Source organism: Zingiber officinale, chromosome 1B, assembly GCF_018446385.1.
Source record: "Zingiber officinale cultivar Zhangliang chromosome 1B, Zo_v1.1, whole genome shotgun sequence".
NCBI lineage: Eukaryota > Viridiplantae > Streptophyta > Magnoliopsida > Zingiberales > Zingiberaceae > Zingiber > Zingiber officinale.
This window is the reverse complement of record NC_055986.1, coordinates 144,321,933-144,343,016: the sequence shown is the minus strand read 5'-3', so window position 1 is coordinate 144,343,016 and position 21,084 is coordinate 144,321,933. Positions and strand designations below refer to the sequence as shown.

Sequence of the window (21,084 nt, the reverse complement as noted above, 5' to 3'; positions counted from 1 at the left end):
TGGCAAGGATGAAGAAGATGAAGGATTAGGAGAATTAAGAAGCAGTGTTTTGTTACTCTTCTAGTGTTGTACATGGTAAAAGTAGTTCAAATGATCCAACTCTTCAAAACTGGATATCAAGATTAGGATGTTGTGTTACTCTTCTAGGATTAGGATGTTGTGTTGTTCTACCTTTGTTTTAATAGTGTCGTTGTCATTTTGTTGGCTGCTTTTGAAATTTCTTCGGAATGTTGTAAATATTATTTTTGAATGTTAGAAAATTATATGTTAAATTTTATTTACAAATTTAGTATTTTGAATGATTTATAATACTAGAAAATTGTATAATAAATTTTAATATTTTTTTTATTTTTTATCAAAAAAAGACAACGGTTTTTCACTGTTGTCGTAAATAGTTTAAAACTGTTGTTGAAGACCCTGTTATTAAAGATAGACGCTCAAAGACAACGGTGAAAAACTGTTGTCTTTGAAGGAAAAGACAACAGTTTTTCACCGTTGTAAAAACTGATGTCTTTATCTTCAAAGACAACGGTTAAAAACTGTTGTCTTTGAGTACCCCCTTTAACAACACAACATTTAACAACAGTCCGAAAGGGGCTACGACAACGGTGAAAAACCGTTGTTGTAAGGCTTTTTTCTTGTAGTGATTTCCTATTATACATGACAATAAAGGAAAGTTTTAAAATTAATCTCTCACTTTTAAAACATGTAGACAACTACAAAAAAGGAAAGATTAATTAAAACTTCTCCTTTTTAAATCATGGTTACAAAAAGAGAAAGTTTTATCAATAATTAAAATCTCTCTTTTAAACATTATAGATAACTACAAATAAGGAAAGATTTTAACAAAATTAAAATCTCTCTTTAATCTTTTGTAGATAGCTATAAAAGGAAAGATTTTAAAATTTTAAAACTCTCTTTTAAAACCATGAGGATGGCTATAAAAAGAAATTAAAATCTTTCTTTTAACCATTGTAGATAACTAAAAAAAGGAAAGATTTTAACAAAATAAAATCTCTCTTTTAACCATTGTAAATAACTACACATAAGGAAAGATTTTAACAAAATTTTATTTTAAACAAAATTTCCTTTTTCCTTTACCTATGGTCGGCCCCATGCTTGGTCACCAAGCATGGCTTGGCCGGCCACTACATGAGCTCCAAAATAATACTTGGCCGACCCCCTTGCTCCAAGCAAGGATATGTCCGACCCATTACTTGGGTAAGAAGTAGACTTTGTGGATACAATGCATTATAGAGGCTACAACAGGGACCGAGAGGAGAAATTAGCTTTGGTCTCCCGATGAGCTTGAGCTTCCTGTGTTCACCCCGAATACCCAACTCAAGTTCATCAATAATAACTCATACCACTAAAGAATTATTATTGAACTACCGCATCAATCTCAAATTACATTATGGGCTCATTCTTATCATGAGTGCATTAATCTCCCTATGTTTAAGATATCGAATGTCCATTAATTAAATGGGTTACTGACAACTCACTTAATTAATATCTAGCTCCAAGAGTAGTACCACTCAACTTTATTGTCATGTCGGACTAAGTCCACCTGCAGGGTTTGCATGACAATCCTTATGAGCTCCTCAAGGGGACATTGTCAACTTAGATTACTAGGACACAATTTCCTTCTATAATCAATAACACACCATATAAATAATATTATTTCCCAACTTATCGGGCCTATTGATTTATCAAACTAAATCTCACCCATTGATAAATTTAAGAAATAAATACTAAGTATACGTGTTTGTTATTATATCGGGATTAAGAGCATACACTTCCATAATAACAGAGGTCTTGTTCTTTTATTAAGTCAGTATAAAAAGAACTACCTCAAATGGTCTTGCTCAATACACACCTAGTGTACTAGTGTAATTTTATAGTTAAGATAAACTAATATCAAATTACACTACAACCACTCCAATGATTTGTCTCATTCCATCTTGGTTGTGAGCTACTATTTATAATTTATAAGGAACTGATAACATGATCTTCTGTGTGGCACCTCACACCATGTTATCTATAATATAAATTAAATGGACAACTGCATTTAACATAAATGTAGATATTTGACCAATGTGATTCTTATTTCAAACTAAGTGTTTATACAAAAAGCTAAACTTTTAATATACATTCTAACACCTCTCACATTATCAAACTTAGTTTTAAACCCTCTAATGATTTCTCTATTGGTGACTTCCGTCTGACCATTACTTTGAGGATAGACCTCTCATGTAAAATCTTATAAGATGTCATACCTTGTGCATCATTCTTGTATCTTCCGACCTTAAAATTATTTTTCATTATTTGAAATGAGCTTGTATGGAATTTTGAATCGACGAGCAATATTCTACTATAGGAACTTAATGACCATGCACTCGGTTATCTTAGCCAGCGTCTCAGCTTCCACCCACTTGAAAAAATAATCTACCGCCACTACAACGAATTTTTTCTGAGTGGACGTCATAGGGAAAGACCCTACAATATTCATATACCATTGGTCAAATAGACATGAGATAATTAAGGTCTTCAATAGGTCAGTAGGGTGGTAAGGAACGTTTTGATGCTTCTGACATGATATGCAAGTTGCTATCAATCGGGTCAAGTCAGCTTGCAAAGTGGGTCAAAAGTACCCGGTTAGTAAAATTTTCCTAGCAAATGACCTAGCACATGAGTGACTTCCACACGAACCTTGATGAACTTCTTGTAGAATGTACTGCATGTTGTTGCTAAAAGTACCAGCTAATCGAACCTGGTTTTGATAACGACAAAGGGTTCAAAGTTAAACTGTGTTGTGATATAACAAGCTTACCTAAGTGTATAGGCAAGACCTAATTGAGGCTAGGCAACGAAGTCCTGGTCAAGTGATTGGTCATGAAATCCTAGTCAAGGGATTGGGTGTGAAGTCCTAGTCAAGGGATTAGGCACGAAGTCCTGATCAAGGGACTGGACGCGAATTTCTGATCAAGGGATTGGATACTTAGCAGATCAAGACATCGAGCAGAACTCCTAGGTCACAAATACCATGCTAAAATCTAGGTGGATTGAGGATCAGACATCTAGTGAAAGCCATAGATGTCAAGGCCAAATGCTAAGCAAAACTCCAAGCGGGTATTTGGCAAAAGGTAACTCTCCTAAGAGGAATAGGTGGACACATTCCCCGTTGAGGGAACAGTAAACATTGGTTCAACCTAGAATTCTATGAGAAATTTGAAAGTCAGAACCAGATAGTCCCGAGACTATCAAATTAATTAATAAATATTATTTTATATTAGATAATCCTATTTTGCAGGGTATCTTTTGTATTTGGACTAACATATTTTGCAGGAGCTAAAATATGTAAGTTAGCCTCGGGTGAACAGTGATCAAGGTGCCTCAGAGCTGTGCAGAGGCGTCTCGGAGTTGCACGAAGGTGCCCTAGATAGGGCAGAGGTATACTCTCGAGCAGATAAAGTTAGAGGATAAAGTTTTTGCTGCGGAGAGGCACCCTAAAGTGCATGGAAGGCGCCCTGGAGCGCATTGCAGGCACCTCAAAGTGCCTAGAAGGTGCTCTCGCGCAAATAGAAGCACATGGGGAAATTTACATTTGAAGGCACCTCGAATGAAGTTGGGCGCGCCCTCAACACTTTATAAAAGCAATGTTCGACAGCCACAAAGCACAATTCATTCGCTATGAGTTTTGTACTTGCACGCTGCTCCGAAAAGCTCTCCATGATGACTAAACGCTGATCCGACAACCAACACCAAAGCTCTATATATTTAAAGTTGTCGGTAAATTTAATATTTGCATCTACTTTGTAATTAATTTAAATTTCTTGAATAATTCTTCGAGCTATTAGTAAATTGCCCAATGTAAGCACTCAACGAGTGTGGATCTTGGAGGAGTCGTCACAAGCTCCGAACCAAGTAAAGAAACTGATAGCATTGTTTTTTTCTTTGTTTTACTTCCGCTATGTTTTCTCTATTATTTTACAATAAACATGAAAAAGTCACGAGTGCTATTCACCCATCCAGTTAGATGCACTTAAGTAAAGAGCGAGAGAAAACCCTATTATATAGATGATCCCCAATCAAAGTAAAACAACCATCTCTTTTCTTGATCATACATGCTTGTTCCCGATCAGTTGGTAATATTCCTAGCTGGAGAAACAAAATTAACAGTACTCTCCAATTAGTTTGTAACTCTAGTTCGGCCTGTCTTTTGATGTGAGCTATTAATAGTATTTATTCCATAGGCTTATCTAGAGCCCATGAGATTAGGGAGTCATCAATTTAACTAATTGGTCCGCCCTCTGATTTTTCGATCGTGAAATCTTCTGTAAAATAACTTCTTGAAATCCTACTTTCAACTTCTCTAATAATTTTGCATATAACTTGAGTCATTCATTATTGATTTCAAAATTACTCAAAAGTTGTTAAGCCGCTAACTAAAAGTCTGAGTAAATTAAGACTCGAGCAGCCTCCACATGTCTTGCAGCCTGCAGACCAGCTATCAATGTCTCATATTTGGCTTTATTATTGATAGTTCGGTAATCTAGACAAACGAATAATTGCAATCTGTCCTCCCTGGGTGAGTTCATAAGAATGTCCACTCTGCTTCCTTGCCGGGTGGATGACTCATCCACATATATTTTCCAGGTTTCCTCTGCCACTGGGTTTTATTTTTTAGTTACAAAATCCGCTAAGGTCTGAGCTTTGATGGTCACTCGGGGTTGGTACTATATGTTATACTCACTGAATTCAGTGGTCTACTTGATCAATCTCACTGTGGCTTCCAAGTTGATGAGCACTCGGCCCAAGGTGCTGTTAGTCAACACGATGATCGGGTGAGAGAGAAAAACGCAATATTCAAGAGGAAAAGACCAACCCGTATGCCAATTTCTCCAGAGTGATGTATCGACATTCAACATTCTTCAATAAATGACTCAAGAAATATACAGGTTATTATTTTTTCCCCTCTTGCCTTACTAATACTGACCCGATGACACTCTTTGTAGTGGACAAGTATACCTACAAAGCCTCGCCTATTGGTTTAGCAAGTACAAGTAGGGCGAACAAATAGTCTAAAAAACTCTCAAACGTATTATCACACTCAGCATCCCATTGAAATTTTGTGACTCGACAAAGTATCTTGAAAAAGGGTAACCTCTGGTTGGATGATCTTGATATGAAGCGAGATAATGTTGTGATCCGCCCGGTCAATGTTGTGCCTCCCTCAAATTACGCGAGGAAGTCGTGTCTTGTAGAGCTTGCACCTTACTCAGGTTAGCTTTGATTCCCTACTCTGTAACTATGTAACCCAGGAAACGCATGCTCTTGGCTCTAAATAGACATTTACTAGGTTAAGCTTGAGCCCATATTTTCGTAACGTTCGATAAGTTTCATCTATGTCGGCACATAAATTGACCTCCCAGAGTGACTTAATTAGGATGTCATCCACGTATATCTCCATATCGTGTCTGATCTGCTTCCAGAATACTTTGTTTATAAGTCATTGGTAAGTAACTTCTGCATTCTTTAGTCTGAATGGTATAATATTGTAACAATAAGTTCCTTTAGCCATAATGAAGCTAACCTTTTTCTGATCGTCTTTAGTCAGTGGGACCTGATGGTAACCTTAGTACACATCCAGCATGCATAATAGCTCGCAGACAGAGATTGAGTCCACTACCTGGTCGATACAGGGCAAGGGATAATAATCCTTGGGGCATGTCTTATTTAGATTTCTCAAGTCGATGCAGACTCGTCATTTATTCCCTACCTTAAATACCATGACCATGTTGGTCAACCAATTTGGGAACTATACTTCACGAATATATCCAGCCTTCAACAATTTATCTATCTCCGCCCGAATGATTTTATTATGCTCGGCCCCAAAGTCTCGTTTCCTTTGCTCGATCGATCGAGCATCCAGGTGGACGCGAAGCACATGTTCCATAATCGCTGACGATATGCTCGTGATTTTTTTGACTATCCAGGCGAAGACGCCATTATTGCACGTGAGACAAACGACAAGCTCTGTTTTAAGTTTTGGGATCAAGTCGGCTGCTATCTAGATGATGGCTTTCGACCTACCTAGTATGATAATTTTGATCGAACACAACCTAATGGTGTAAACTAAAAAATGGATAGACTCAATTTTACCAGACAAGATACAATTATTCATGTGATATTTAAAAGAAAGTATTGTTGAACCTGCAAATGATTCAAGGCGACAAATAATATTCACTCTAAAGCATGGATACAAAGAAAGGTGCGCAGAGAAAGGAAAAGCGATGTTTGCTAATAAGAATGGAAAAGACTAAAAGAAAAGAACGCAGAACGAAACTAAATCTTTCTCATTCATTCCATCACATTATTATAGAGCAGGTACAGTTGAAAAGGACGTCTGGGTAATAATAATAATAATAATAATAATAATAATAATAATAGGGGGCTAGTTGAAAAGATTGGGATATGCAGCATCCCAGGACACCCTCTTCGACCACATGCACCGGCATTATTTGTTGTTGATTAATGATCAAAAGTCAGTGTATTTGGTCTTGTTCAATTGCGTGGGGAAGGAGGGTGGTATGGGCGTTTTAAGGTGAGGTAGTATGTGCCAAGAGTTCTTCCTTGTAACAATTTCATATTTGACTAACTAGATTCCCATTGCAAAACAAAATCACTAAATCCTCCATGCATCATGATTCACATCTAACTATTGTCAACGTCATAATTAAGCTCGATCAACTAAGATCTTGCATGCTGCTGTATACTTTTACATGGTTATTGAGAGAGAACTTTCCCGGTCTTTCACCCGACGACATCATGAACATTGATCTGCAGGCAAGAGGTAGACCTTGCACTGAATCAGAGTTGAGCACACCTTGAACCCAGGAACTACGGTGAACCCAACTGTGCTGGGTTTGTTACTGGATTTGTCGTCAATGACTACGCTCTCCATGTACACCTCGGAGAACCGGCTACCCCGCTGGGCTTGGAAGATGGACTGGTCTGAGTCTTGCTTGAATGAGAAGAACAGGCAGTGGAGAAGCCACACTCCCCTCGCCATCTCCACAAAATGTTTGAAGAATGTTGAGTTAGGGAAGCGCTGGCAGGAGCTCAGCACAGCCCTGTGATTGAGGCTTCCAAAGAACGATTCTTCCATTTTCTGATGCACGAGTTCCAGATACTTAGCTCTAACGAAGCTCGAGATTGCTGAGTGTTGACTGAGCTTCTGTATTTGTTCAACACATCTGAGTTGAGTGAATTCTTGGAAGAACTCGGGGGAACTCCACATTAGCCTGCCTTCCAAGCCATCAACATTGAAACTTTTGTGGTGGAAGTTGGAGAACATCTTGCCACACACATAGGACTCGAACACAGAAGTTCGATGCTCGGGCTTCTTCCACTGAAACACCTCGGGTTGGATAGCAGTTGCAGCGGCATTGAGGTCCCAACCAGCTGACTCCATTTCCTTCTCCATTAATTTGACAAAAGACTGAATGGATTTGAAGGTGCATCGAAGAAAAGTGAGGAAATGGGTAGAGTTTAAGCCAGAGGGATGCAGATCATCCAAGGCTGAGAAGGACCGGCCAGGGTGGAGCTTTGAGTCCAAAACTCTATTATTTTTCTCTGACTCAAGGAGCTCATCCTGCAGTGTGAGGCTCTCAGAATCCTTGATCTTGAGGTCAGCCTTGAGCTTGTCGATTGTGATCCGATAGGTCTTGATTAGATTTCTCTGCTCTTCAATCTGAGCAGCAAAGGCTCTGTTAGGGTCACAATCAGGATGAGGGATGACCAATTGGTTCTTGAAGTAGGTCTGCTTGAGCTCTGAGACTTGTTTGAGCTCGGTAACAATTGCAAGATCAGAAGACTGTATCATGTCAGGATCATATGGGGATTCTGCCATTTGGAGCTGAACGTAGGAAGCTTTAATTGCAGAGATGCGTGCAAAAAGGTTGGCAAGGAAAGACTCCATGGCTTCTTTCTCCTTCAAAAAGAAACTTTCTTGCTGCTTCTGGTTTTTGTCTTTGTAGAAACCATTAAGATCTTCTAAGAGGATGGTGGAACTGTCACTGAAGTTTTGAGACAGCTTGGATTTATGAATTGAATAGGCATCCTCATCGGGAATAGAACAAGCACTAGCAGCAGAGCTTGCGACATGGCGGCGGAGATGGATGATCTTGTTGAAACTCCAATCTAAAGTTCCCAACTTAGACGGTGGCTCCAGTCTATAAGATTCCATTGCTACACCTGCTGTAGATTGGAAAGAAATTCCACTAATATTAGAGTCAAGATGGCCGGCAAGACAACAAAGTGTTCTACTTTGGAGGTAGAATTCTTCTCCTACTTTAAAGAGAACATGGACCCAAACTGGAGGAAACAAAAGCATATTGCCAAGAACAAGAAAAAGAAAGAAAGAAAAACGACACCTACGGATCACAAAAAAATGCAAGTAAATCCATGAGTTAAACATGATTGTTTTGGGGCCTCAGATTCCTTTAATTGATGGGCAGCCGAATGTTTAAAAGGACAGCAAAGATAAAAGGCAAACATTATTGGAGAATGCTTTGGCTTATGCAAATTTAAGTGGGAGAGGAGGGAATAAGTAGGCAATCAGTTAAAGATCGCTTTGCCTTCTTATATGACCACCAAAAAACACTCAAGAACATTTCATCAGTCTATTCAAAGGATAATGACAGAATTAAAACGAGGTTAATAGGTTATAGGTTGAACTATAACAAAAACAACAAATTATGTGGATGACTAATTTCCCAATCTAAAAGTTGGACATTTGCTTCAAACTTCAAAAGAAACTATATAGTGTGATAAAAACCCCACCATGGTCAATATTTTCCCAGGGAATCAACTTGTAGCTACTACTTTAAGATGTCTCTCCGTGCAAATGCACAGAAACTGCATCCCCAATGAGGTCCCACCCACTGCAACACTTTATAGATAAAACCAGAAGTCACGTAATAAGTTCAGAGGCGAAGATTGTCAAGGCTCGAGAAGAAAACAAAACTATTTATCACCATGACGCAGCAGCAGCAGCACCGTCTTATCATCAATTCAGTAGCTGCATAAGCACTTTCCCCAAACGTTCCTTGAGCTCAATATGCTACCGTAAAGAAACAAACAAACACACAACATAAATGTACACTAATATGCAGATAAGGGGACAGGAGCGCGTATGTATTAATGAACAGTGTAGAGCATTAAAAGGGGATGCATATGCGGTAGAAGGAGAAGAAAAAAATGCAAAATCCTTTTTTTTAGTAAACAAATAAAAGTAAAGAGAGGGGGTGGAAGTTGAGTCTTTACCCTGCTCCTTGTCAGCGAGCTTTTCTTGGGATTAAGAGGAAAACGAAGAGTAGAAAGAGTTTAATCAAAGCCAATACGTGGAAGAAACGCCCGATGAGCTTTCTCTTCTCTACCATGTCCGGCGATCAAGCAACCATTCGAGTAGCCTCGACCTTGTCTTGTCCACATGGCTGGCCATTCGTCGACGGCGAGGACAGAGAAATGGCAACGGCGGAGAACCCAAGATGGAATCTTTAGAGCAGACTCCTCCTGCCACTTGAGCCTCCGGCTGGATCCGAACTCGCTTGACCTCGGAGAAAGGGCAGAGGTCGATAGAGGAAGGGAAGGGAAAGGCGGGAAGGACAGTGAAGTGTAAGAGCAAGCAGAGTCGAACGACACGGCATTGGGAAACGATAAAAAGACCTTGGGATTTCTATACCTAAAATACCCTTGTTGAAGCATGAATATTACAAGCCTGTACCGTATGTGCTCTAATGTGGATTTTTTACGGTGAGGGTAGAACAGGGAGGATATATTTTTGGGCGAGGTTCACAGAGTCTGTTCCAGCTGGATTTGAGTGGGATTTTTGTCCTCTGGGATTTAATTTAGAGCTATGGTATTTTTATAATTTATTTTTATATAAAATAATTATTGGAGCAATTATTTTATATAAAAATATTATTGATTATTAAGAAAGGATGCAATTTCTCGTGAAGAAATAATTGGGAGTGACGAGTGATCCAGAGCATAGGGGGGTGTCAGTTGGTGGCAGGGAGTCGAGGCAAGGTTTTGATTTTGACAGCTTCCTGCTGAGCTTTTTGGATGTACAATAAGAATACAAATTCCAATGGAAAATCAAAATATAACAAATAAATGGAAGACAGATTTAAATAAAACATTGAGTTATTGCCCTATTTTATTCTTAATTGATTGGTAGATTTCCCGCCAAAAAAAAACACCTCGATTGAGACTTTTTGCACAACAATGAGTATTCTTTAATGACTTAAATCATGAGACTATTGAAAAATAAATAAATTTAAAATAATATAATTTTGAGTTGAAGTCGATCATTGGCACAAAAGAGTTTTTTTTTAAACGAAAAATATATTAATTTTGAATTGAGAAGGATCTTTTTTATTCACTAAAAAAATCTTCATAAAAATAATGTATATTTTCCAACTCCAACACACTTTCATACTTCATTTGTAAGGAAATCTGCTATGCAAATTTTTTTAATCAAAATGATATATTTTTAGAGAAAGAAACATTTTTTAAAATAAAAATTAATTATCATAGGATGAACATTGAACACATCAACAACTCAAAAAAAAAAAAAAGATTAAATAGACTTTCAAATTTGATTTCTTTTTTTATTTTTGAATTTTGAAGCATTACTTTTCGTTGGTACTATGTATACATTTGCGTGTATCTTAAGCATTACTTGTGTGCATTTTAAGTGACAGAGAAGGGAAACTAATAATAATAATAATAATCTTAATCTTGTTCTCATGTTGAGAACAATTAAAAGGTCAATTATCGTAGACGGTAGCTAAATTAGATTCTACCCGTTCCAATAATGTTTGCTTGCGCATGGCTCCCAGAAATCGCCATAGCGTTCGGTCTCCACCGACGTCGGAATCTCAGACCCTGCAACTGCAGATCTATTAAATGCTCCACGTAAGACTAACACGACCACCCCACCCTACTTTTAGGCTATCTGTTGCGTTTGCGTGCAAACTAGCCGTCGAATTTGACTATCGTACGTTGGACATCAACCAAGCAAAGAGATCTGCAGCCACCAACTCTAGTGTTCGTATAATGTGATCATACCAAGAGTGACATCTGCCAGCAGTCTTTTTTTATTAGAACTAGAACCAGGAAAATACAGCAGGTTTGATTATTTTTAATCAACAAACTTACCGGCAAAACTAAACGACAACTGATAAAAGTGTAGTCAATTAATCAGAAGCTCCCGGAGTACAACCCCTAGCATCAACGAGTACCAGCATTCTGGACATCCACATACCTGAGAAATCAGAGACAGTGCCATACCACACAAACAACTTCGTTTACAGTGATTTAAGGTCCAAGGCATTAATAGAGGATTAAGATTATTTTCATTGCTGGTGATCAGGGTTGAACCCGAGAGCCTCCCGGTAGATGAGTTCTTTCATCTGTTCCTCGGAAAGTGCCTGCTGCTCGAAGTCAAAGCTGAAGGGCATCATGCACACGGGTTCGTCACTGCTGTCGTGTAAAGCGGCTAGGTAAGGGTGTGCTAGAGCTTCTTCAACTGCCGACGACAAATAAAATTCAACAATCAAATTTCAAAGTTCAAACAAGGCGTCAGAGAAGGGGAAAACAAATGACAGCATATTGCTGCGTCACTGAAATCTTTCATGCAACAAGAAGACCAAGAAAAACGTCAGAAAACATTCGTATAAGTCATCTTACTAGGGTTATCACTGTTAGAGAAAATTGAGAGGAGGATAAAGAGACAAAGATGGACAAGTAAAATATAATAATCTCTCGCGCTTCTTCATTAAATCATAAAACATATATCCTATTTATAAGCTACCTACATAACCCACTAACTCCACAATTCACTCCACTAACTCAACTACTCTTCCCCACTACTACCACTACTACAACTCATTGCCACCACTAACTCAATTGCAAGTTTGAGTCATTTATTAACACTCCCCCTTGATTCAAAATTAGAAACACCAAGACACGATCTAAAATAAATAAACTTCTCGCTTGGAAGTGACTTCGTTAAGATATCCGCCACTTGTTCATGTGTACTGCAGTATTCCAACATAATTTCTTTATTTGCAATTAAGTCTCGAATGAAATGTAGACGAATATCAATATGTTTAGTCCTCGCATGGAAAGCTGGATTTTTTGTCATTGCAATTATCGTCTTATTATCACAAAAAATAGTAATTACATCATTTTGTTGTTGGTGAAGATCTGCAAGTAATCTTCTAACCCAAATTGCTTGACATGTTGCTGAAGTTGCTGCTACATATTCTGCTTCTGAAGACGATAAGGCTGTAGTAGCTTGTTTTTTTTAACTCCATGAAATTGCTCCTGATCCAATATTAAAAACACTAGCTGAGGAACTCCTTCGATCATCCACTGAATTTGCCCAATCACTATTAGTGAACCCGTAAAGATCAAATTTTGAAACTTTACTATAATAAATTCCATAATCCATGGTTCCAGCAACATAACGTAAAATCCTTTTAGCTGCTCCAAGATGATGCTTTATAGGATTTTGCATAAATCCAGAGATTACACCAATAGAAAAAATAATATCTAGTTTAGTATGAGTTAGATAAATTAAACCTCCAACCAAACTTCTGAAATTTCTTACATTAGTTTTTTCTAAACCATCTTCCAGTTGTAATTTCTCATAGGTGTAGTAGCTGGATTGCAATTGAATAAGTTGAACCTTTTCAGAAGATCTGTCGCATATTTTCTTTGTAAGATAAAGATCCCATCAACTCCTTGCTTTACTTCAAGACCAAGAAAATAATGTAATATTCCCATATCTGACATCTCAAACCTCTTCATCATATTAGATTTAAAATCAGCCAATAGAGAATCAGAAGAACTCATATAAATTATATCATCGATATAAAGGCACACAATAATATAATCATCTCTACCTTGTTTTTTCACATCGCTCTGGCTTCATTTTCACTTCTTGTGAAACCATGTTGACGAAAATAACCATCAATCTTGTTATACCATGCCCGTGAGGCATGTTTTAACCCATAAAGTGTATTTCTCAATTTATACACCTTCGTCTCTTTGCCTTCAATTATAAAACCTTCTGGCTGATCTACATAAATTTCTTCTTGCAAATCGTCATTCAGAAATACAGATTTAACATCAAATTGATAAACAGGCCAATGCATTTGTGCAGCTAATGCTAGGACAATTCTCACAATTTCAAATCTAGCAACCGGAGAAAAGGTTTTTTTCAAAATCAATACCTTGTTGTTGCGAATACCCTTTTGCAACAAGTCGAGTTTTGTGTTTTTGAATGGTTCCATCGGCATGATATTTGTTTTAAACACCCACTTGAGACCAATCACATTCTTACCTTCGGGTAGATCTACCATCTCTCATGTTTCATTTTTATGGATTGCAATTAACTCTTCTTTCATTGCATTCCTCCATTCCTCTTTTGTTACTGCTTCTTCAAAAGTTGTAGGATCTGTAACTAAAAGAGCAAATTGACTTGACTCATATATTTCTCTTAAAGATCTAACCTTTGTTGGAGGTGCTTCATCAGAAGATTCTTGTAAGGAGGATGAACTGCTACTTCTTGAATTTGATGGTGAGGGGGCTGGTGATTCCAAAGAAGATGATTCAACATCTTCTGTTGTTGGAGTTCTATCATCCATTGGAATGTGAATTTGAGTCTCTTCTCCCTGTATATTCCAATTCCACTTTGAATTTTCATCAAAATCTACATCTCTCCTTATAATTAATTTGCCAGTAAGAGGATTATACAATCGATATGCTTTTGATTGATTGCAATATCCAACAAATATGCATTTTTCATATTTCTTCTCAAGTTTATGACGAAATTGAGAGTTAATCAAGGCATATGCAATACAACCAAAAATTCTTAAGTGATTTACCGATGGTTTTCTACCTCGCCATGCTTCATATGGTGTTTGATTTAAAACGGCCCTTGTTGGAGAAATATTCAGCAAGTAAACTGATGCGGCCACTGCTTCAGCCCAGAAAATATTTGGAAGTCCTCCGATATTCAGCAAACTTCTAGCCATTTCTACAACGGTTCGATTTTTCCGTTCGGCAACACCATTTTGCTCCGGTGTATAAGGCGTTGTTAATTCCCTGTGAATACCATGTTCTTCACAAAATTTACTAAATTCTTTAGATAAGAACTCACCTCCTCGATCTGTACGAAGAGTCTTTATTAAAGTATCATTCTGCTTTTCTACAAGCACCTTGAATTTTTTGAAATTTTCAAAAGTCTCTGACTTGTCTGTCAGAAAATATACCCAACTCATCCGACTAAAATCATCAGTAAACATTAAAAAATATTTACTCTCATCAAATGATGTAGTTCTCATAGGACCACATAAATCAGCGTGAATTAGCTCAAGGCATTCTGAAGCTCTCCATGATTGCCCACTTGGAAAAGACTTCCTTATTTGTTTTCCATAAATACATCCTTCGCATAAACCAAGAGAACTAATTTGAGGTAATCCAAAAACCATACCTTTCTGATTTAAAAGTTGCATGCCTTTGATGTTGAGATGCCCATATCTCAAGTGACACATCTTGGATTCATTATCTTCGCTAGCAATAAAAGTTTGGTTTCCCACATTAGAGATCTTCAGTGGAAACATCTTATTTTCTGTCATTTGCACGATAATAATAGACTTTCCAGAATCTTTATCAAAAATAACACAAGCTCCGTTATCAAATACAATAGCATAGTCACCCATCATCAATTATCCAACACTTAACAAACTATGTGCCAAACTAGGAACAAAATAGACATTGTAAAGCAATTTTACTTTACCATCGCTAGTCTCCACAGCAATTGTCTTTTCCTTCGACTTGTATCTACTTATTATCTCCAAGTCTTACTAGCATCTTCGGTGATTCATCAAGCTCTTTAAATAATGACTTATTTCCAGTCATGTGATTTGAACATCCACTATCCAAAAACCAAATATCGGTTTAAACTTCGTTAGAATAAAAATGAATCATAAATAACTTACTTTCCTCGTTTTCTTCTTTCACAAAGTTTGCTTGTGAGTCATTTCTGCAATTTGCCTTTTATGCCCAAATCTTTTGGAGTCATAACACTGAATGGAATTTTTATTCCATTTTTTATCCCCGTTAAATTGCTTCTCTTGTCCATTAAAATGGTTTCTTCCTCTACCACGTCCTCTACCACGAAAACCTCCTCTTCCACGACCTCTGCCAACGAAGTCTTCCTTTTTTTCTGTCTCCCCCTTCACTTGAGAAGCCTGAAATGTCTTTTCTTCATCCTTCTCAACGAATCTATTTCATCTTGCCTCATGAGCTTGCAAAGAACCCATTAGTTCATCAAAAGATAAAATCGAGAGATCTTTTGCCTCCTCGATCGCAGTTACTATGTAATCATATTTAGGAGTCAAACTTCGCATAACTTTCGAAACAATAATTGCATCAGTGATCTTTTCTCCATAAGATCACATTTGACTGATAATCGAAATTACTCTAGATATAAAGTTTTGTAAAGTTTCACTACCCTTCATAAGCAAGGCCTCAAACTCACTTCTGAGAGTCTGGAGTTTCACTGCTATCACCTTGGAGGAGCCTTGGAATTCTTTCTGCAATATTTCCCATGCTTCTTTGGAAAGTGAGGCAGTTGCAATTCTTGAGAAAATAGTCTCATGTGCTGCTTGTTGAAGAATGAACAATGCCTTCGAATCTTTCTTTCTGTTCTCCTTCAATCGACCTTCATCGACATCCTCGTCATCAAAGCCTTTCTCTACTAAATCCCAAAGATCTTGAGATCTAAATAGAGTTTTCATTTTGATACTCCAAAATTCGTAGCACTCTCCTTTGAAAATGGGAATGAGGGGTTGAGAAACTCCGTTGATTGTCATTGCGAGCAAACTAGGACACGTCAAACTCGGCGCTCTGATACCACTATTAGAGAAAATTGGGAGGAGGATAAAGGGACAAAGATGGACAAGTGAAACACAATAATCTCTCACGCTTCTTCATTAAATCATAAAACATGTAGTCTATTTATAAGCTACCTACATAGCCCACTAACTCCACAATTCATCCCACTAACTCAACTACTCTTCCCCACTACTACCACTACTACAACTCATTGCCACCACTAACTCAATTGTAAATTTTGAGTCATTTATCAACAATCACGTTGTCCTTATGAAAATTCATAAAAAGAGAAATTTCAATGAGTGTAGGTGTAGCCAAAATCAGTCGTCTACTGCATAAGATAATTGGACCATGGTTCTCATCAAGTAATATATCCATTAATGAAGGAGGATAAAGACAACGTAGTTAGAAAGAGAACATCTACCATTAGAAACAGATCCACGAGTTGGATAATACATTAAGCTTCCAATGTATTCCCATGAAGGTTTGTTTGTCAATTAGCTAATCCAGAATTGCTAGACAAATGTAATTCACTAGTGTCCTTATTTTCAAAATTTAATATGCTAGCTCAAGAAATATATTATGGTTGAGAAATATTAATGCCCATCTTGTCCGCAGAATGATTATGGAATTTACCTTAACTACAGAGGACAATTCTAACAAGATCAAATTACTTTTGTATTTTTAGAAAAAAAAACTCGTGTACTAGATAACTAGCATTGTACATACATCTAAACCTAGTAAGCGATTACAAATCCTTCATACAAAACTTCTTTCCAAAATTAATAGGAGCAAAGCTTAAAATACATGAAAATAGTCCATTAAAACAACATCAAGACAATGAAACCTTAGCAAAACATAATATCATTGAGAAGTGACAAGTCCTATCATGTTATTAATGTTCAATTTTCTTTAGTATCACAAATACAAACTAGTATGGTTAAGTTTACATTAAGACTTGTATAAAAATGATCTGAATATTTGTTAGGGTCCTCATCGGACTGATCATTGAATTTAACATATCATGTTATTAATGTTCAATTTTCTTTAGTATCACAAATATAACTAGCATGGTTAAGTTTACATTAAGACTTGTATAAAAATGATCTGAATATTTGTTAGGGTCCTCATCGGACTGATCATTGATTTTAACAATAGAAAGTGTCGAAACATAAACCTCGTCAATAAATGATAACTTTTAGAAACATGCACAGCTAAATCAATTATATTATCAGTCAAAGAAAGCTAGCAAATGTTCAAAGGTACCAGTTATTCGCTGCCTAGGATCAAATGTTAGCATCTTTTCAACGAGATCAATAGCTGTATGATTAACATGCGGAAATTTTTCAGGCAAGGATTGTTTTGGATAACGAGTGAGTTGACCAATGTATCTTCTGGCATTGTCATTCAGGAAATCCAATTCGGTCTCATTCGGCGTGCCAATAAGCTGCATCATATGAAATTTAAAACAGAGATCAAATGTAGGAAATAACATGCAATGCAGTGAATATTCCTCCAAATTAAGGAAATTACATTAAAATGACCATAAATGCTAAGGGTTGTCAAGGGTCAAGTCTGGCTTTGGGGAGCTAAACTTAAATCATTAAGGCCATGATTTTGCAATCAAAACCCAAGATCCAAACAAAACTTATAAAAAACATTTCGCTGGCTCAGTTTCATGTCATTAAATCCATGAAAAAAGATAAAAACTTAGCAAATCATATCAGATCAAAATAACTTGGAAGTCCCAATACAATTATTAAACCTCGTTATATCTGATTTAATTTTAAACCTAAATATAAGTACTTATATGCAACCTCCATTTCACGTCAAATTGGACCCAATCAAGTGAAAGAGATCAACGTGAAACATGAGACAAGAGAGGTTAAAATAGAAAAAGAGACCCATCGAACTCTCTAAAAATCAAAATTTCATGTAGACTAGGTTTCAAGAAGGTTGAGTTTTCTACACTTGTGTGACCAGTAAATGATTTCCACACATGGAAAGATTGAATTGACAACATCAATATAAAGCATTAGCAAATCAGGTTGAAGGTTTGGAGAGACTTTGTGGCGATGATAGATACCTTGGGAAACAGATAACTAACTGAAGCAGGTACACCAAGTTCAAGCAATGGTATACTCGTTAATAAATTTTTTTCCAGATGTCAAGTGCTTAATAGAGTTCATGTAAGAAAGACTAAAAGCAATTGGAAAAAAATAGGTACCGTTCTTCTTGTCCTATAGCTTCTATTAGCTTTCCATAATGATCAAATAGCTGATTTAGTAAGGAAGGACTACCATAAATACTCATCCGCTTCCATCTAAAAGCTGCCAATATCAAGAGTCGATATCAATTTTGGGAGAAATTAATAGAACTAAAAACTTAATATTGTCAATTTCAAGCATTGGCTACTGGCACACACACACAAAAGAAAAAAAAACAAGGCAACTCATGATTTCAAACTATTAAGAACCAAGCTACTTAGGTCCAGCTAGGAAGCTACAATGATCTTATCCTACCATTGAACTCTATGTAAGGCTAAATTGTTAATATGAGTTAGATACAAACACTAGAAATAACATACAAGGTGGATTACAAACAAAAATTTTAGGTTAGAAGATTATACCTCCATCAATAACCTTAATTGATGCACATGATCCCTTCCAGGAAATAGAGGCTTCCGGTCCATCAGTTCCATGAAGATACAACCAACAGACCACACATCAATTGCTGCAGTATATTCTGAAGAATTCAACAATAGCTCTGGAGCTCGATACCATCTTGTAACAACATATTCTGTCATAAAATCAGTTTCTGAGGTAGTCCGAGCAAGCCCAAAGTCACAAATCTTCAGATCACAATTGGCATTTAAGAGGAGATTGCTTGGTTTCAGGTCTCTGTGGAGAACATTTGCTGAATGGATGTACTTTAACCCCCGAAGAATCTGATAAAGGAAATACTGTAGGGAAAGAAAACAGAACAAGCAATCAGGCAACAACAATGTGTACTGTATCAGTTTTTCGTATCAAGAAATCAGATAGCTTATCACAATTAGTTTTATAAACTGTGAACAGAAAAGTGCATATTCCCAATTGCCTAATTCTTAACAAGTATACTGTTTCCAGCATATAAAACCTTTAGTAAGTCAAGAAAAGCTAACTAGTTGAAATTCTCAGATTTAACTTGCTACTAAAATATAAGGGATAAGGTTGAACTCTAATTTAATGTGATATTTAGGCTCAGCTCTTCGTATGTTTAGCAAGTAAATCACTTTAGAGAAGAATGAAAATATTTTAATTGTTAGAACCGCGAGGTTCTGCAACTTGCTTTTTTCGTTGAGAAGCTTAAAGGACTAGAAACCAATCTATATAGTGCGACTTTAGAAAGCAGAACCTGGCAATGCTCCTCAGAAAAAGCCTGATTCGAGCGAATAATTTGATGAAGATCTGTGTCCATCAACTCATAAGCAATGTAGACATCATTGAATGTGTTCCTTGCAGAAGGTGGTATTATATCTCTGATTGTAACAATCTGCAATTTGCATAAAACCATTTCCCGGATGAAAAGATAAACTTCGTGAACTATTTCTAAATTTTTACCAGTTCTGATGTACCATGCCATTTTACATAAATAAATAAATAGGATTCGTAATATAATAAGAACCATCAATTTTTGCTTGTGTAGGCAAGTTCCAATTCTCTAACATAAAGTGAGGTCCTGAGCACAAAAATTACTTTCTAAAACCTAATACTATTATCAAAATCGATACATTTGAAGTAGTTGGTCGTAAAGTTTTCACGTAGCATTTGAAGTTGATGACAAATTATATTACAAAATGGATACATTTTTTCGTCTAAACAAGAATGTATATCCCATTAAAGAAAATAAGAGCTTCACAAACTTGCAAATAAAAAACTTTTGTTGACCAACATAGCTACAGCTATCATGAAAACTTTTGAAATTTTCACTCAGGCTATATTGTTTGTTATAGGGTGCAATAGAGAAGAGATGGAGGAAGATGAAATCAGGCAACTTGCAACTTCTTTCCACTCTAGATTATCTACTCAAAAGATTATTATAATCTTGAAAACAATTGAAGAAGAATATTATTGATTCGTACCTTAGTACAAGATGCCAGCTTGTAGTTCAGAGGGTCATATTGCCCAACTTAACTCCAATGCCAACAAGAAAATAAGGAACCAATAACTACGATTTCTTGCATATGTTTAGCATGTAAGTGTATTTTTGGTTATTTGTCAACCCTATTCGCTCAACAACAAGTAAATCAAGCACTAGACTGAAAGTGAAACCCCAAAAGTTTATGGCATCTTGCATCAAACTGGACATTTGGCGCTTTAACAAATAGTCTACAAAGTTAGTCGACGGACGCCTTCAAGAATTAGCTAGAAACGGTAAATTGGGGGAAAGGGGAGAACAAAGGACACGGAGAAAGCCAATCAGGCTAACTAACATTTTCATGATCCATGTGCCTTAAAAGCTTTATCTCCCGCAGAGTCCTCTTCCCATCGATCTTGTTATCGAATGCGTTGGCAATTTTCTTTATCGCCACCTGCTCGCCCGTCTCGGAATTCAGAGCCGAGCTATGACCCAAAAGAAAAAGGCAACAAAGGATTCAGATAACCAAACCCTACAAATAGGGGGGGAACAACTTTTGTCGGAAAGAAGAATCAAGATCACCGGCAGTCGAACCGAATCCAATCTACCGCAACCTCGAAGGAGGAGAAAAAAACGCAACTCACCATACGATCCCATAGGCGCCCTTGCCAATCGGCATGATGGGGGGTTTGTATTTGGAGGTGACCTCGAAGATGTTTCCAAATATGTTGTACTGGATGAACCGTCCTCCGTGGCTGAGCGTCACCTGGATGTTGTCTAGGCCCTGCGGGGCGGGACCGGCGGACGGCTGAGGCGGAAGTTACGCTCCCGCCTCCATCATCTCGGCGTCTGTCGGCTGGGCTCCGCCCTCCATCGCGCTCTTTCGCTAGCCCAACAGATCGCTCTCGTCTCGACCTCCCCTTTCCCCTCGCCTGCTTTCGCTCCTCAGGCCACAGCAATTTCTTTTAGCCTCCGGAACTCTTATTTACG

At 37.3% G+C, this 21,084-nt stretch overlaps 2 protein-coding genes across 8 annotated transcripts; both read right to left on the bottom strand.

Moving 5' to 3' along the window:
- Positions 1 to 6,682: 6,682 nt before the first annotated feature.
- Positions 6,683 to 9,712, bottom strand: LOC121983210 (protein GRAVITROPIC IN THE LIGHT 1-like). 5 transcript variants are annotated; one of them, XM_042536181.1, is made up of 4 exons: positions 9,328 to 9,712; positions 9,039 to 9,124; positions 8,845 to 8,953; positions 6,683 to 8,259 (listed from the first exon to the last, which is right to left on the bottom strand). In XM_042536181.1, exon 4 carries the CDS (start codon positions 8,246 to 8,248, stop codon positions 6,827 to 6,829), a length of 1,422 nt encoding a protein of 473 aa, XP_042392115.1. In that variant the 5' UTR covers positions 8,249 to 8,259; positions 8,845 to 8,953; positions 9,039 to 9,124; positions 9,328 to 9,712; the 3' UTR covers positions 6,683 to 6,826. The 5 variants fall into 5 exon arrangements, with proteins under 5 accessions (XP_042392115.1, XP_042392121.1, XP_042392109.1 ...); XM_042536187.1 differs by having other exon boundaries at positions 6,683 to 8,256; XM_042536175.1 differs by having other exon boundaries at positions 8,845 to 9,124.
- Positions 9,713 to 10,826: 1,114 nt separating this feature from the next.
- Positions 10,827 to 21,084, bottom strand: LOC121983190 (mitogen-activated protein kinase 1). 3 transcript variants are annotated; one of them, XR_006112425.1, is made up of 7 exons: positions 20,739 to 21,084; positions 19,372 to 19,509; positions 18,605 to 18,937; positions 18,203 to 18,305; positions 17,242 to 17,422; positions 11,227 to 11,596; positions 10,827 to 11,148 (listed from the first exon to the last, which is right to left on the bottom strand). XR_006112425.1 is itself a non-coding variant. In XM_042536148.1 (6 exons), the coding sequence occupies exons 1-6, from the start codon at positions 20,771 to 20,773 to the stop codon at positions 11,424 to 11,426; spliced, it is 990 nt and encodes a 329-aa protein (XP_042392082.1). In that variant the 5' UTR covers positions 20,774 to 21,084; the 3' UTR covers positions 11,128 to 11,423. The 3 variants fall into 3 exon arrangements, 2 of the variants coding, with proteins under 2 accessions (XP_042392082.1, XP_042392089.1); XM_042536148.1 differs by lacking the exon at positions 18,203 to 18,305 and adding an exon at positions 20,450 to 20,579 and having other exon boundaries at positions 11,128 to 11,596; XM_042536155.1 differs by lacking the exon at positions 18,203 to 18,305 and having other exon boundaries at positions 11,128 to 11,596.

Excerpts from the sequence above, each read along its gene's own strand:
- LOC121983210 (XM_042536175.1), bottom strand. The coding sequence starts at position 8,248 with ATGGAATCTTATAGACTGGAGCCACCGTCTAAGTTGGGAACTTTAGAT.
- LOC121983190 (XM_042536148.1), bottom strand. The coding sequence starts at position 20,773 with ATGCCGATTGGCAAGGGCGCCTATGGGATCGTATG. Across the intron at positions 18,938-19,371 it reads TTTCTGAGGAGCATTGCCAG|TATTTCCTTTATCAGATTCT; the intron begins GTTCTGCTTTCT and ends CTTTCCCTACAG. Across the intron at positions 11,597-17,241 it reads TCCTAGGCAGCGAATAACTG|TTGAAGAAGCTCTAGCACAC; the intron begins GTACCTTTGAAC and ends TGTCGTCGGCAG.